The 17054-nt window shown below is 39.7% G+C and overlaps 1 protein-coding gene across 1 annotated transcript; it reads right to left on the reverse strand.

Moving 5' to 3' along the window:
* Positions 1-127: 127 nt before the first annotated feature.
* Positions 128-11419, reverse strand: LOC137938838 (uncharacterized). Its single transcript, XM_068783902.1, has 7 exons — positions 9123-11419; positions 6764-6854; positions 6276-6433; positions 6083-6134; positions 5461-5543; positions 5186-5279; positions 128-1054 (listed from the first exon to the last, which is right to left on the reverse strand). Exons 1-7 carry the CDS (start codon positions 10893-10895, stop codon positions 489-491), a joined length of 2817 nt encoding a protein of 938 aa, XP_068640003.1. The 5' UTR covers positions 10896-11419; the 3' UTR covers positions 128-488.
* Positions 11420-17054: the final 5635 nt, after the last annotated feature.

Below are 17054 nucleotides of genomic sequence, written 5' to 3' on the forward strand. Positions count from 1 at the left end.
TACTCAAGCTACTCACCAGCCAATGCCTCGAGATTGAAGTGCATTTCATACATACGTTTTGGCATTTTTCTAACTCCGCTGCATGAACAATAATATTAAAGTCGGAACATTTGGAGTGCCTGCAACTTAGAAGAGCTTTATTAATTGGAAGCACCTCTGGGAAATAAATTGTAAAAGAATCTATTAAATCGAGCTGTTTTGTTTTGTTTTTTGTTTTCTGTTTTCTTTTGTCATATGCTCTTACTCTACAGTTTTGGATACAAGCATGCACATGGAAGCAAGGAATGGCTTAAATATTACAATCCTCACTAGCCACATCATAACTATCTATACATAAAACAATGAGTGTCCGATTTTCGGAATGCAGATGGACAAATAACTGAAGATTCAGGAAGAGGGAGCACAGAGCAGAACCAAAAGAACCAATTCCCTGGAGCAGTGTTGAACTCTGATTACCACTTCTCATTTCACCAAACTGAAAGCCCCCTTCAAATCCTAATTGGTAAGCCAAAATTTTGAAACGTTCTGATCTCCCCTCCAAGTCCAGCGGTCACAATTACCATTCCCCAGGCTGATCGTGCAGAAAGGTAACTGCCATTGCTCTGAGGTATCTTCTTGTCGTTGGTAGTTGTAGACAATAACAGCTTTTCTTCAGGCCATGTCACTGATACCCTATCAGAGAAATAACTAGTATTTGGGTTGGACATGGTATCAGGAACTGGCGAGCTACAGGTGCATCCATATGCTAAAGTAGGGCTCCCATGCCCATTTGCCTCGGTTGGTTCAGGGTTAGACGCAGAACTTCCCCTTTGATGTTGCTCACTGTTACAAAACTCTTGAGGACGGAGGATGCCAGGCCATGGAATAGCTACTGATACATCTCGACAATGAAAATGTTCATATGACTTAGTCATGTTGATCCCTTTTCCTCTACTTGGTCGGGAATCACTGTCATATCTCCATACATAGACATGAGAATCTTCACTTGCACAGACCACATACTTGCCATTTGAAGTCAACGCAGCAGATATTTGGCTACTAGTGTTGCGAAATCCTGCACGGAAAGCCACCAGGTACCCTTTAAAGGAAGAAATGGCTATGAAACAAAAGTTGCGTTTAACAATTGAGATCAGCCGAGATAAGGCAAGCCTATTGTTTCCGTCACCAGCCTATTATTGAAATAAATTTGAAAACACTTGTAGAGACCATGCAGAGCAACAAGAAGTAGCCGAGATATATATCAATGCCACATGTCATTTTGTTTTGAAAAGTTAGTTCCACATGTCATATTAAACATCTATTTATGTGACATCTAAAGACATGAGACAGGCACTCATACATGCGGTACTGCAAATTATAATGTAAACAATTAATACCGTTCTTTCAATAGATTTGTATTGTCTCACTATATCATTAGTTACCTTATCAGTCAAAAAATCACCTACAAATACAGATGAATGACATAGTCTTAATCACAAGATCGCCAAGCAAAATATACACGAACTAAGCTATATCTTACACACAGCTATGCAATCTAAGCAGGTTGAGTATCCAAAACATATAAGCAAATTGTAATATTGACATGTGTAGACAAAAAAAACCTCTCTGCATTATGTTACCTCTCACAAATTACATATATCACAATGTACACGTGTACATAGTACAGACTGTTCAACCATATACTATACTCAAACTTCACATTGAGATCACACTTTTTGGTCGAGTTTAGCTCCAAGATGTTATACTGTACTAAAAATAAATTCCACTGAACAGATAAAAGAAGTTTCAGAGCTGATTTCAAATTCTATTTTTAACTTTTGACTGTTTTCTTTCACATCTTCTGCAATGAACATTGTTTAAAATCTGCAGAAAAAATGCCCAATCTCTTCAAGCATATCAAGGAACCAAATGTAACAAAAAAGAGAGTGAATGTTCGATCAGTAACACCCCTCATTCTCAGAGGTGATCGCATTAGAGTCAATAATGGCTTATGCATTGCTATTCCAATAGTTGGAAGGATGTTAGGTAACTTGATTAATTTATAGTACTGACAATTTATTTAAACCCCACTTAGTGTGTTTACTGGGTTTTCTATTCTCGTAAGGACTTTTTTATATTAACTATATAAGCACACGACGAACAGAAACTTGACACTCCTCCTTATTACAGCCACTCCCTCTCTACCCCTACTTCTCTTTTCCTTTTTCTTTGATCCTCTCTAATTTCAGAGCTTTTCTCTACACAAGTCCTCTTCTCCCAGATTTTTCTCTTCTTTTATTAAATCATGCATTACAAAACCCTAAGAGTAAGTTAAAAATAAGTATTTTGGGGGAGGGTCTCATTCCTTGATTCAAAGAGCTCATCCATGACTCTAAAATTAGGACTCATTTCTTTGTTTCAACTATGCTAGTATGAAATTGAAGAGAATTTTGAACTAGTAAGGTTCTGCATGTTTTGGTTCTCTCCCAACCAGTAAACTAGGATTAAGAAAGTCCATTTAGAAGCTGCTCAAAGGATTTTGAAGTACTTGAAGGGTGCACCTGGAAAAGGTCTTCTGTATACTCATAATGGGAAAATTGATGTACTTGGGTATTCTGATGCTGATTTTGCTGCGTGTAAGATGGATAGACGTTCTACATCAGGCTACTGTTGTTTTGTTGGAGGCAACTTGATAAGTTGGAAAAGTAAGAAACAAACAATTGTGGCTAGGTCCAATGCAGAGGCCGAGTATCGAGCAATGACTCATACAGTTAGTGAGCTTACGTGGATTAAGTCTGTGCTTCTTGAGTTTGGTTTTATGTTACCTAACCCTATGGTTATGAATTGTGATAACCAGACAACCATTCTTATTGCCAGTAACCCTGTATTCCATGAGAGAACGAAACATATAGAGGTTGACTGCCACTTCATTAGAGATGCAGTTATGCAAGGGAAGGTGGTAACTCCTTATGGAAAGTCTTTAGACAAGTTGGGAGATATATTTACCAAGCCTTTGGGGAGACGTGAATATGTATCCTTTAGTGACAAGCTGGGATTGGTTGATATCTACTCTCCAGCTTGAGGGGGAGTGTTAAAATACAAGTTCAGGGGTATTTTGGTCATTTCTTATATTTTCAATATTACATTTTTCTCTTATAGTATGGCTATTATATAGAGAATGTCTTATTTTATCTCTAGTTAAATTTTCATTCAATTTAGACATGTATTTTAGGAGATATGTAATTTTGAGTAATGAGGGGCATTTTTGTCCTATTGTAAAATTTCACTTAAACCCTGATTATAAAGAAGAAGGGCCTTTCTGGCTCGGTATCTCCCAAAATACATGTCTAAATTGAATGAAAATTTAACTAGAGATAAAATCAGACATTCTCTATCTAATAACCATACTATAAGAGAAAAATGTAATATTGAAAATATAACAAATGACCAAAATACCCCTGAACTTGTATTTTAACACTACCCCTCAAGCTGGAGAGTAGATATCAACCAATCCCAGCTTTTCACTAAAGGATACATGTTCACGTCTCCCCAAAGCCTTGGTAAATATATCTCCCAGCTAAGTTGTGTCAGTCTTTTCCTTCTCTGCTAGCCGATATTTCATTTGATTGAGAATCTTGTCAGCTGGGAAAGCATCTTCGCTCCAGTTTCCCAATTAGTTCTAGTCAAAACACCAAGTTGTTTGATTAATCCACTCTGATGTATGGGGTCCATGTCGGGTTCCTAGCCCATTTGGTTTTAAGTATTTTGTGTCGTTCATTGATGATTTCAGTAGAGTCACTTGGGTGTATCTCCTACGGGAGAAGTCCGAAGTATTTGATGTATTCCTCAAATTTTTCAATGAAATAAAAAATCAATTTGGTGCATGCGTTCATTTACTTCGTACTGACAATGGTTTGGAATATCTTAACCATAAATTTTCAATATTTTGTGATTCTCATGGTATTACCCATCAAACATCCTGCCCTTATACACCATAACAAAATGGGGTGGCTAAACGTAAAAATAGACATCTCCTTGAGGTTACAAGGACACTATTATTGCATATGAATGTTCTTAAATCTTTATGGGGAGATTCAGTTTTAACTTCGTGCTACTTGGTTAATCGTATGCCCTCAACTGTTTTGAGTGGTCAAGTTCCACTTCAGGTTTTAAAACCCAATTGTAAATTGTTTGGTGTGTTCCTCGTATTTTTGGATGTACCTGTTTTGTTGATATGTTTGGAACTTCGGTCGATAAGTTGTCACCTCAGTCTGTCAAATGTGTTTTTTTGGGATATTCTCGTCAACAAAAAGGGTACAAATGTTATGATCCTATTCGACGGAAAACATATGTGTCAGCCGTGTGACCTTTTCTGAACATACTCCATATTTTTCATCATCTACTGAGCTTCCTGTATCACCTAAATCTCCTTCAGACTGTCCTATTCCTATTGCAGTTTTGGATGTGCAAGCGTCATCGAGTTCTTCATTGCCTCTTCGTTTTTACAGTCGTCGCTCTCGTACTCCTACAGTGCCTCTAGTAGATAGCTCTACAGAGCTCTCTTCTCATGATCCACCAACTTCCTCATTGCCTGCAAATCCTGTTGTCTCTGATTTGGACCTGCCTATTAGTCTATGAAAAGGTAAACGGTCTTGTACTTCTCATCCGATATCCAAATATGTGTCACTTGATTTTTTATTCCCATCCTTCAAGTCATTTGTTATGTCATTATCTACTTCCCATATACCTCGTTCAGTGCAGGAAGTCTTGTGCTCTCTAGAATGGAAACAAGCTATGGATGATGAGATGAGTGCTTTGGTGTCTCGGGGAACATGGAATCTATGTGATCAACCTGCAAGAGCAGTTATTGTGGGGTGTCGTTGGGTTTATACTATCAAATATAACGTTGATGGCTCTATTGAACGGTACAAAGCTCGGCTGGTAGCGAAAGGGTATACGCAAACTTTTGGAGAGAATGTCTACATTCAGTAAAAACAATAGCCACATTTCTGGCAAAATCCTTTAAATGGAACTCTTTCAGGAGAAGTGGTTTAGGTGGTCAATAGAGGTGTTGCTTTTATCTTTTCCAATCTTGTTGTCTTGTGGCTTTATCTTTTCCAAACTTATGACAACCATTACCCACAACCTAGAAGAAGATTTATGGAATACTGCAGATCAATGAAGCATAGATGACCTTAACAGTTACCTTTAAATTTGTGAACAAGATCAACTCCATCCACAACCCTGATCCGTGAATCTGCAGAGGTTACCAGTACTTCTGAGGAACTTCCTGGGGCAAACTGTTCAATAAATTGATCACTAACTGAATATAAGCTCAGATGTAGCAGTGCACTTAAAGAAACTCAGACATCCGTGAATATTGAGACAGTCATTAATATCTCTAAATTGCAACATATTATAACCAGCAAGACCAAATGAAATTAAAATAACATAAAATAAAATCTAACCTAATGTTGATACCTGGAAACCGGTGATCTTCTTCACTTGTGATTTCTTTTTCTTGTTCTGGAGATTTATTTGACTTTTCTGATGAAGCTTATTGTCTGACATACAAGACAAAGTGGTGAGGTGAGGCACATATTTCACAAACATAATCACATTGAAAACAGAATGTAAGTAGCAGCTTCACTAAGAGGCAAACGTCCATGTGGATCCAGTGTTCACAAAACTCCACTTATAATTAACCATGGAAGAGTAAATGGGCTAAAGAATGTTTAAACATGCACTACAACGAGCTTGAACATATGACAGCTATGATAGCAATAGGTAGGCATAGGATAATAACACAATATAATGGAATCTTCAAATCAATCTAAAGTAATTTACTTAGAAGCCCATAAAAATAACAGAAAAAGAAAAAGAAAAATCCATCAAGCAGTCATTGTGCTCAAATTCAGAGCAGTGAGACAAGATGATCTCAAAAACAAACAAATGAGTAGAAGAGGCAACTAACTCTAATTTCCAGAGAAAGCTATTGTATTAGTTCGATGGGAAATTCTTAAAAGTTCAGGTAAAAGAACAGCAAACAGAAGATTTTATTTTATTATTATTTTTATTTTTTTGGAATGCTTACGGATCATACCTGATGTGTTGTACAAATGACAACTTCCCTTGTGCGAACCAACGAGTGCCCCCTTCAAAAGCCAACAGATTGAATTCCTTGAGAATTGGAGAACATAACAAAAAGCTATACTCAAGAAGAACTATTTGTTTCAGATTGAAATTATAGTTATCGAACAGAAGAAATAAAATGTGTCACAGAAACCAAAGCAGACCTTGCCATCTGGTGTGTAACAAGCAGCAGTCACCATTTCATGAAGATCATTCCAGTCAACCACTTGACGATCTGGAATACTCCATATGCGGACCTTTGAGTCTAGGGAACCACTGATGAAGTATCTGTCATCAACAGGATTGAACTGGATGCAAGTGACTGAAAAAAACACACAAAATTTAAAACGTGAAGGAGTAGGTGACATGAGAAGAATCAAATGTTTGAAATGCACTGGTTCTGAAAAAATTGCAGAAATCAATACAGGATTGTGAGAGCCAAATGTAGCCAAACTCTAACAGTTGGCTCAAAATAGCTTACAGTTCTAAGAATCATTAATAAAGGCACGCTGAACCAATACCTACTAAATTCAGGCTCTTAAGGAACTGAAATACTTCCTCCATATGATTCTTGAATGAGCCAAGTCAACTCATAAATGTGATGAACATAATCAACTCAGAAAGAAAAGTCACAGAACCATAAAATACATACCGTAATCACTGTGGGAAAACACCTTCAAACAACATCTGATAGACATGTGCCAAAGCCTAACTGTCTTGTCCATTGAAGATGAAAGCAGATACTAGAAGAAGCAAGAATACAATAGTTCTATTAAGAGCAAGAACTGGCTTTCTGAATGCACATAAAACATCTATTCAGACCACCAGAATACTAGAAAAGTGTACCTACCAAAAATTATAAAATCGCAATATGAAGGAATATTGAACAGGACAAAGGTAAAATTAATTGAAAATAAAAAAACCAATCACACATGTCTAGAAAAGGGAAAGAAGACAAATAATATAAAAAAGAGTGAAGGAACCATTCGCCAAACTAACAAAATGCACAACGACTACTCTTTCTCCCAGTAAAGACACTTGTATGAAGCCGTCACATGATGACACAATTACTATGCATTAATACTCAGTAATCTTTGCCCGATTGTGCTCAAGATAAAAATTCACCATAATTGTTAGAACCTTAACAAAACTGTGATTGTATCATTGAGTCAACCACATGAATCCTTCTCCACCATTCTGCTCTATCAATTCTTAGCTACACTGTTGTGTATCCTTTTTCAAGTCTTTCCACACCACTTCCACCCATGTCATTTTCTGCCACCACCATCCCTAAGAATTTCAATGGGAATTTGACCAAACGATGTTAAATGCTTTTAAATAAGAGAAAATTAATCTTCTACAAATTGAGTATACCCATGGATTGTCATGGTTAAGGCTTCGTCCACTTTGTGACTATTGCTGAATCCTTTCCCACAAATTAAGAGTGGGAGCAGCGCTTGAAAACGAGTCAGTCTCTGAAGAAGAAATCAAAGAGGCCACCACAGGATATCTTACTAGCCAGCCACAGCCTGCTAACTGTCTAACATGTTATCAAAATCAAGCAATCCATCTCACTTTATCAGGAGGAACAAAATCCTGCTCCCAAAACTGGGCACACATCCTAAGAAGTCCATCATCATTCCTTTAGTGGGTTTTTAATATGTTTACTCCTAACATTTGCCAGTTCATTTTCAAAGGATTACTGATCAAATCCACTGGACCACCCATTTTTCCATTCTATTAGTTGTTATTTGACCCAAAGAATCTCTTCCTCATACCCCAACTTTCAAATTTCTCAAGCCTATAAAAGATCCTAGATGCCCAACTCATCTTCCTCTCTATGAGAGCGTCTGAATATAATTCCAATCGAACTTATGGGCTCTAACCCCATCACTCCAAGATTGTATTCCCCTTGAGGGCATGATGGTGGAAACTCAACAGAATCCATGTGCTATATTACCTTCCCAAAAGGCATGAATTATGCATAAAAGATCATGATCATCTTGCACCTTTCTCAATGAGAAATTTCACATCTATTAATGCCTAGAGGAGTCTAACATATCATCTCATCTGAAGTAAAATCTTCTATCATAAATTTTAAATCAGTAGCAAAGTATCCTTCAACTCTCTTTAGAAGGCTTGAATTAACCACCAAAGACCCTAATCAACTTGCAGGTTTTCATCATTGCCTAAAAGGGCATTAAATTTCATGAAAACAGAAAGAAAGTCTTCACCATATTTTTTACAACCAGGAAAATTCTCTACAAACTCTCTTTTAGAGGGCTTCCAGGCCCAATAACAAGCTCCAGTTCTAGTGCTACTAAAATCTTGTTAACTAGTGTTAAAAATTTGTATGTGATCCATACATATGACTCTTTGTAGTAAAAGATTTACTGGATTCCATATCTCAGAGTTGCAATTATTGATCGCAAGGAACATAATTCTTATAGGTAGACAAGCACTAGAAAAACTCAATAGACAGTAGTCCACCGCAAGAAATATGCAAATGAGCCATCTTGAAAGCTCATGTACTACATGGCCGAACTATTTTATAGTATACAAATTTTGCATAGTTTCATGCTAGTCAATTATAAATTATGTTCTTGTTTGAGGTTCTTACTTTCACAGCAAACTGAGAAGTCTATCCACTAAATATAAATGAATCAGCAGGCCAAAAAGAGAATAAAAAGGTGTTGTTTGGGCAAATCCACTAAAGAAATCCTCGAAGGTATTCCAAGTGCATGTTGTTGGATTAGATCAAACATAGTTCATCCTCACTTCCATAATTGTGTAACTTGCCTTGAATGGTGAAAAAGCCTCTGCTATCAATCACCAAGTAAGGAAGCCACCACTCTTGCAATTCATGTTTTTCATCCGCCTAAAGCAAGTAATTTGTTTTATCTAACAAGCAACATGAGATATGCAGGACAATTTCACGTCATCCATTAATTCCTGTCCATATCACTGATTTTAAAAGTGCAGTACAGAGCATAACAAGTGTAAGAACTAACCTCAGACTTGGACCAAGAGAGGTCGAGCACATCAGCAAGGTGACCCTGAAGAGAGCAGACTGGCTTCTCAGAAAGAGCAAAAACATTTTCAGGCACCATAACATGGTCGAAGCTTGCAGATTTCCTACTATAAGATAGTTTCCCTCTTTTCTTCTTCTCCAAATGGTTGGAATCCCCATTGGTAGATAGAAGAGTAGGTTCTGGTGAGCTGTTGACCACTGAGAAAAAAATTGGATTCCCTTCTTCCATTCTTTCTATCAACAAATCGCCTCTTCTCTCAGATTCAATGACCTGCCAGATGTGAATAACACGGTCTTCCCCAGCACTAGCAAGGTACTGCCCATCCAAGCTGAACTTGATGCTCCAAATGGATCCACTATGAGCTTGGATCTCTTGACTCATATATAGGGCAGATAGCTCTTTATATGACTTTCCGTAGTATCTGACTTTGGTTCTCTCAGGCGTGTGCAACAGAACGTCCTGGCTATCATCTGTAGCAGAGCTGGACCTCCTCCCACCTTTTTCAGAGGAAGTGTCCCTCTCGTCACTGCTTCTCCTTTCACGGCTGTGCCCAGTCACGGAGCTCGCGACATTCTTTATACTTCTGAACCAACCTCCTTTCTTCTTTGATTTGGTACCCCCGCCATTTGCATCAACAGGGTTCGTGTCATTCCTGTTCCTACCCGAGGATTCTTCCACATTCTGCCTACGCATCAGCTCCTGGACGATAGGGGAGTGGCCCACGACGCACATCTCGAATTCTTCTCTAGTGAGCTGGCGTCCAGTGCCTACTTCGCGTAGTTTGTTCCACATGCCATCTTCGCCAATCTCGTTGATGACAAATTCCTCGCCATTGTCTAGATTTTTAATAGTGCATACCCTGTGATCAAAGTCTGCGCTTGCGCTGTCGGAATCATCGACGTCATCGAAGTGCTGCTGATGACTACCGTTAGGAGTTCTGGAAGGGGAATTCGTAATCAAGTGGTCGGACGTTTTAATCTCCTCGGACCTCCGGGAAAACTTGCCGCTTGGAGGTTTACTCGGGGCAGGCGAAGGTCCATTGCTGCTAGCCTGTTTGGATAGAACAGTAAAGGACGGGCTTTGGCGGTTACTATGTACAAGAGGGGAAGAGGCTTCAGGCTGAGCTGAACTGGGAACAAGTGAAGAACGAAAGAAGGGGCTACTACTGCAGTGATCAACGGTATTGGCACCATCTGAACTGGAGCGAGTAATTCGGGAATTGGAGGAGATATCTTGCTGTTGCTGGCTTAGTTGGTCGCAGGATGCAGATCGGCGGGCGGCGGCTACGTCTGCGGCGTCTCTTGGACAGTGGGCGTGCTGAGGAGTGGGAGTAGATTCGGAAACAGATGAACCGCGGCGTGAGAGGGTTTTGTCAGAAGCGAGACCCAACTGAGAGAGAAGACGCTGGCGGCGCTCGTGAACAGAGGCGGGCTCTGCGATCCAGACATCGTAAGTGGAAACGGTAGCCATGGGAAATCGGATAGGTGGCGGAATTGGGTCAGGAGAAGATGACGCATAATCGGGATTGCGCTGGTGGGATGAGGCCGCGGGTCCTTCGTCGTTGTCAGACGAACACGAAGACGACGAACACGACAAGATCCGGTCGAAAGTCTCGAAGAACTGCTCCTCTTCTTCTTCCTCTTCTTCTTTTCGCTGGGCTTGTTCTTCTTCCTCTTCCTCTTCCTCTTCCTCTTCCTCTTCCTCTTCTTCTTCGTCCTCTTCTTCGTAATCGTATCGTCGGGAATTGGTCATCGTTTGGGCAATCCCATCTGAAAAGGCCCCACCGCTGATGATCGAGATCTGCACATGGATGCTCGCTCACATCTTCACCCTGATGGAAGAAATGACAAATCGCCGCTAAATTCAATCAAGAACTGCAATTTTGCACTACTTTATCCGAAGACGATCTTGAATCAACAGACGAGAAAATAGGCACCAATAGAACGTTGATCAACAAAAAATCAGTAAGTCGAAAAGTGGACGAGACAGGTTTATGAAGATGGCTCTCTACCGCGACTCCGCCGAAACTAATGAAGGCGCGACGAAATAATTCTCCGTATTGCTTCTCCTCGACGTGGGACTCGGATCCGAAGCCCCGACGCGAGAGAGAGGAAATCCCAAGCAAACAGAGGAACAAAACCCTATGCGATTGGACTTGTTTGATTGTACACAAACAACAGTAGAAGCGGCAGCGGCACCTACGACGAAATGGGAAATATAAGACGCAACCAAATCAGTCGGAATGAAAAATGAAGATTTTCCTCTATTTTTTCGGCTGCGTATTTCTTTCTCTTTCTATTTTTACGCGTTTAATAGAAGACTCGTGAGAGACCCAGAGACTTTATATAAATGTCAATGTCTGTGGTCTACTGGTCTCGCGGTTCCTACACTAAACTGGACTCTACTGAAGGCGCGTCGCCCCACCTTCGTGTTTCCTCTCCGTTTTTTTTTTTTTTTTTTTCCTGTTGACTGATCTTCTTTCCCAACTCTCTCTCTGATTAATCATCCGATCGACTCAAATCTACTTCGATCTTGTTTTCGAAACTAAACTCTCTTAATTTTCATTTAATTTCTTCAAATTAACAGCCGCTTCTGACCTCCATCCTCCATTAAAATTTCATCCTCTAGTAGTTTCTTATGGTACGTTAGATCGGTATCAATCAAGTTGAAGACAGTTTTTTCTTTTCTTTTTTTCTAAAAAACTTTGGTCGCTCTGGGAGACTGGTTCAACCGTTCCAGTTCAACAAAGAGCAAACCCAGTCTCCCCGATGGGCTGCTATAGATTCCCACTTTGTGTGCATTAGAGTTCATGAACGATGAAAATGTCAATGGGAGCAGCCATTACATATCTACATGTTGCTCTCACGTCACCTCGTCGTTTCTTATTTCTTCTTCACCTTTGCATCCCTCCTGCCCTTAACCCCATCTCCCCGCTGCATTAAAATAATGGCAGACATGGTGGGAAGTGACCTTTAGTTGCTGCTCTCGATGTCAAATGCGACATTGCCTGCGAACGGTTCAGAGGGGGACGAGCGCCTTTGGGGATTAATTGGTATTAAAGAAGGAGTCAAGGAAGCAAGTGAAGCTGAATCACGAATGTGTAGTAGTTATGAACAGTCAATGCTCTTTTGACGAAAACAGAAAAAAAGAATAATTAGCCACTTCGTACGCTCAAACTTAACGTTAGACCTTTTAAGATCAGTTTTTGTTATCAATCTGAATGAAGTAGCTTTCTTTTACCCATTGTAATGAGCGTGATCTACACAATTAAGCGCAATGGTTCGAATGTGAACTCCCCTTTGAAACTTTACACATACCAGTCTTACTTTAATACCACGTATTAGATGTTTAACCAATATATAAAACCCCAAGAATTATCAAGCATGAACCATCAAACTCTTAAAATCTGTTTGAAACTATGAAACTCCCTTCCAATCAGGAGAAAACGACGAAGAAGAAGAAGAATCAAAACTATTTAAAGGAAGAAACGAGTCTCATTTATCTTCTACTGTGATCAAAAGTTGATCTCCCCTTCCGTGATCTGTGAATGCAAATGGTCAAATTATATGGCCAGACATTAGCAGAATTAGTGAAAGTTTTATGAAACGATCATGCAAAGCAGCCATTTGGAAAGAAAGAACGAGAAAATAAAGTAATTAATTGAGACAGACAGACCGCGTGGTTTGATTCCCCACAGGCTGTTCCCGCAAGAAAGGGAGCGATGCCTTGCCCATAATTCTCTTTCCCTCTCCCCACTAAAAATTCTTTGCCATTGGCCATTTTTTTCTCTGCAAAACCAAAACCATCAAATAATGCTGCTCCAATGTGCGATCTAAAATCGTTTATTTGGATTTAGGAAAGCAGCGACTCGTCTTCTCCCTCGGCCCGACGTCGGAAAAAACCACTTTTGTCTTGTTTCTTGTTTACTGAGGCCCGCAAGATCAACAGTTCAAATTATTAAACCCCATGTGGCACATGGACTATGGTTGGTGAACTGATTTATTATAAATCCACCGTTCGTGTGGTACAGATTACATGCCACGGCCACTGCTCTATTCTTCTTTTCTGGAATTTCTTTCTTGCCCAGAAAACAAAAACGTTACAATTACTTGCTCTGTAAATAGACGCTATGAATTCATGAATTTTATTTGATGGTGAAGCGATCTTGCTACAGAATTAACATTTTTTTTTTTTTTTGTTATGTGGAAGTCTCGTCTCTGTTCTGCTGCTGGACGAAGCATTTTCTTTTCTGTTATTAAATCAAGGGAAGGAATAGATATGAGTTGGGATTGGTTCTCTTTGCATAACAAAGTTCCACTTCCAGTGAAAACTTGGAATCTAGTGAGCGGGGAATAAAATGGTAGGAGTAGATTGCATTCACATATGGATCGGAAACAGCCTTTCTGCTGTCCAAAAAAAACGCTAATTTGGAATCCAGAATTCCAGATGTGATGAACAAATCTTTTATATTTGTTGGAAGAAATAAAGCAACAAGTTGCAGGAGGGAAGTGGGAAGTGATGTTTCCAGGTAATAGAGGAGAGAGAGAGATGGGTTGTTCTGTAAGGCACGTCTGGAATGACTTGGAAGATGAAAGTGAGTAGTGAACTAGAAGCGGTGGAAGGAGGGAGAAAGAAATATGTTCAGTCATCAATGGCAAATCCCCATTCATGTAGGCTTTGTACGACGGGGATTCTCTTCCTTGCTACCGCTACTGTGCTGTTCCTTTCACCGCTCATGGAACCGAACCCCAAATTAAAAAAGAAAAAATGCTGCCATGCTTTTCGCCTCTCTCTCTCTCTCTCTCTCTCTACTTGATTGAGACCTCTTCGGCTTCCGCTGCTTGTGTACTTACTAGCACGCCATCAGTTGAGTATTATAGCACAGCTTTTTTACTATTTGTTTTCGTCATTAGTTTTTTAATTTTGTAAAAACAGAACCTGAATCTTGATATGCGTTCTTGTTTCGACGAAGAACGACTTGTTGCAGTGTTTCTCTTCCCGGTTAAGTCAATAATGGACAAATCTTTGATATGCGTTCTTGTTTCGACGAAGAACGACTTGTTGCAGTGTTTCTCTTCCCGGTTAAGTCAAGAATGGACAAATCTTTTCCTTCTCAGAATCGCAGACCGAGGGGGTCAGAGGAGGCATCTGTACGATCGTACCACACCTTGTATCCTAGCCTGTTTAATTTATGAAGTAGGGCATTTTCGTTTCAGTTAAAATTTGAACCAGCGGAGCACCTTTTTGTTAGAAAGAATCGTGATATTGGGCATTTTAGTTGGAAAAGCCGGTTCTTTGGCGTTTGCAACGATTTCTTATTGAAATGTCAACGGATGGATTCTTAAATGGGCATTTACTTCTTTCCTGGCGATTGCATCCTCCTATTAATTCACAAGTAACGACAGATGTGCCAAGAGCTTGCGCGTCAGAGCTGATTAAGTTCTTCCTTTCTGAACAAATCTATATACAGAGACAATAAGATTCTGCTTCGGCATGAAGAGTCGGAAACCACGGAAGGGAGAACGAACAAGTGATCTCTAGCATAATGAATGAAGACAGTAGAGGGTAGAGACCGCTGAATTACCACCCAGTTCAGCAGTTGAGGCGAATAACATTCTTTTTAACTTACCCAATCGACACCTTCCTTTTCACTAATCTTTACAACGTGGAATGGGATCATTTTTGTCTTCTGGTTTTCCCATCTGTTCTTGCTTTCCAGCAAGTGAATCCTGCAAATCATTAACTGTCTTTTCTCCTTTTTTTCACTTTCCTTTTCATGTTGCTCTCCCAGTCTCCGAGTTCTGGCCTCTTCAAATTGCACGTATCTTCCAAACCAAGTATCAAACATGAATCAGCAAAGCCGTCTGGTTTTCTGATTTCTCCTCTGGCCCTGTCACTTCTGGCTTGCTTTAATGAAATTTACTTACACTCGGACTGTCACAGTTGATCTTCAGGGAGAGGCAACTCTTTTTCACCCCAGACAGGGACGATAAATGACATACTCCTCTAAAACCAATATGTGCATCTGTGCAATTGGAGAGACAAAGGAAGGATCACATCGGCCAGATCCCACGGGGGTGGTGGCGAGCTACAAGACAAAACGAAGAAACAGGACGAGCTTTGCAAAAATAGAAAAGGCGTGGACGACGTCAATGCATAAACCTACTCTCTGTCGCAAGGCACTCGATAGTGTTCATGTCTCTGTTCTCCGAGCGATGCAAATTACATCTTCAATATGATTGGAAAGGACAAGCACTGTTAGACTCCCAGAAATAAACAAATTAAATACGGCATAAATGAGGATTCATGATTCATCAGCTACTCTATTCTGCCACCATTCGAGCATGTGAACTTGCTTATTCAAGAAAACCCTTTCTTTCCCAAACAATTCGGCATTTGAACCATCACCTCCACATTTCAATCTTTCTTCCACAACTCCCTAAGACATGTTTTCCTTCCATCTTGCTCAAGGAACAAAGGTTGGATGAAAACGAAAAACAAAAAACTCTTTTTGAGATTTGTAGTATTTGAACACTAGCTGTAGATTTCAACGTAAATTTCAACCCATTTGAGTAAGAATCAATTTTAGGAATTTCCTTTGTCTACAGTCTAATCACGGTAGGTTGCTAGCATAAGCAGAACACGCTCAAGACAATATACAGAGAATCCTGACACCAAAATAGGACTGATGTTGTTCTATTTATTTACGCTGTCTCTAGGGAAACTTCTCAAATCACATGCATCTGATCTCTTCGTTTTCATAGTCCCAATTCTCTTAGTGAATCAAATATTATCACGCCAAAAAATTCTCTTAGAATAGAATGATGTACATTACTGGCAGTGGTATGATGGAAGAAAAAGAGCAGATTTCCATCGATTGCAATTAGAGAGAGAAATCTCAACTTTTGCTTAAATTGCAGAGTTCTTACTTGAATGTAATAACCCTGTCAGCTAAATAAGTCAGTAGTCTAAAGAGTGCTTAGTCCCAAGCAGCATCTAAGGAGAAATATTTCTGCAGAATAAGAAACCGTGTTCATCTGCTGTGGCGAAACGGGCTATGAAGATGATGATAGAGATGATGAGAGCTTCAAACGGAAACCCGTTTGACCCAGTTCATATAGGCCTACCAAGAATGGTTGCTTTGGCGCGTGCGTTATAATCGACGTAATCAAAAGTTGGACTTTGTTATTGAAAGATCCAAATTAAGAAGAAAAACGAAGGTAGAGAATAGGACGGCAGGCACGCCAAGACGTATAAGTTTGGCCTGCTCAGCAGTTATAATCAAAGCCAGCCACAGCCGCCCCAAGTCGATATCTATGACATTTTTATTTGCATTTTAATTACTAACAGCAATCTGACGCAATTTTTTTAATAGACGAAGACTCTAAGTTGGTCAGAACTAAAATTGGCTATGATGCAATGCTATTAAGAAACTAGTTCTGTGATGATATCATTCTGAGGCCGCCATGGCCGCCCAATCTCAACAGCAAACTAACCTCCTCCCTTGTTGTTGAGTGACCCACATACGCAACAGCTCCATTTTATTCAAATAAAACTACTCACGTCGGATCATAGAATTGTTTTGGGCGGTGCCGATTACTGATCGATCCTGTGTCTGGAGACTCTGAACCAGTGAGGATTATCGTCTCATGCACGTGTTTCTTGGCAGAGGAGATATTTTGGGCTCTCCGATCATTCAGTGACGAGGTAGGCTGGATTGTTGCTGTAAGATTCTCTTCGAAGAGGAAGTAGTTAGATGGAAAAAGAGGGAAGAAAAAAAAAAGGGGTTTAAGATAACAAATCAAAGAAACAAATAGATCAATTCATACACTGCAACTAAGTCATTTGAGTTCTGATAAGTCTCTTCGCAAATAAAAAAAAAGAGATCATTGATTTCCTCATCAACTGGAA

Source organism: Aristolochia californica, unplaced genomic scaffold (genome assembly GCF_029961685.1).
Source record: "Aristolochia californica isolate CCGP_79_NKW_82.1479 unplaced genomic scaffold, dmAriCali1.0.hap1 SCAF_8, whole genome shotgun sequence".
Lineage (NCBI taxonomy): Eukaryota > Viridiplantae > Streptophyta > Magnoliopsida > Piperales > Aristolochiaceae > Aristolochia > Aristolochia californica.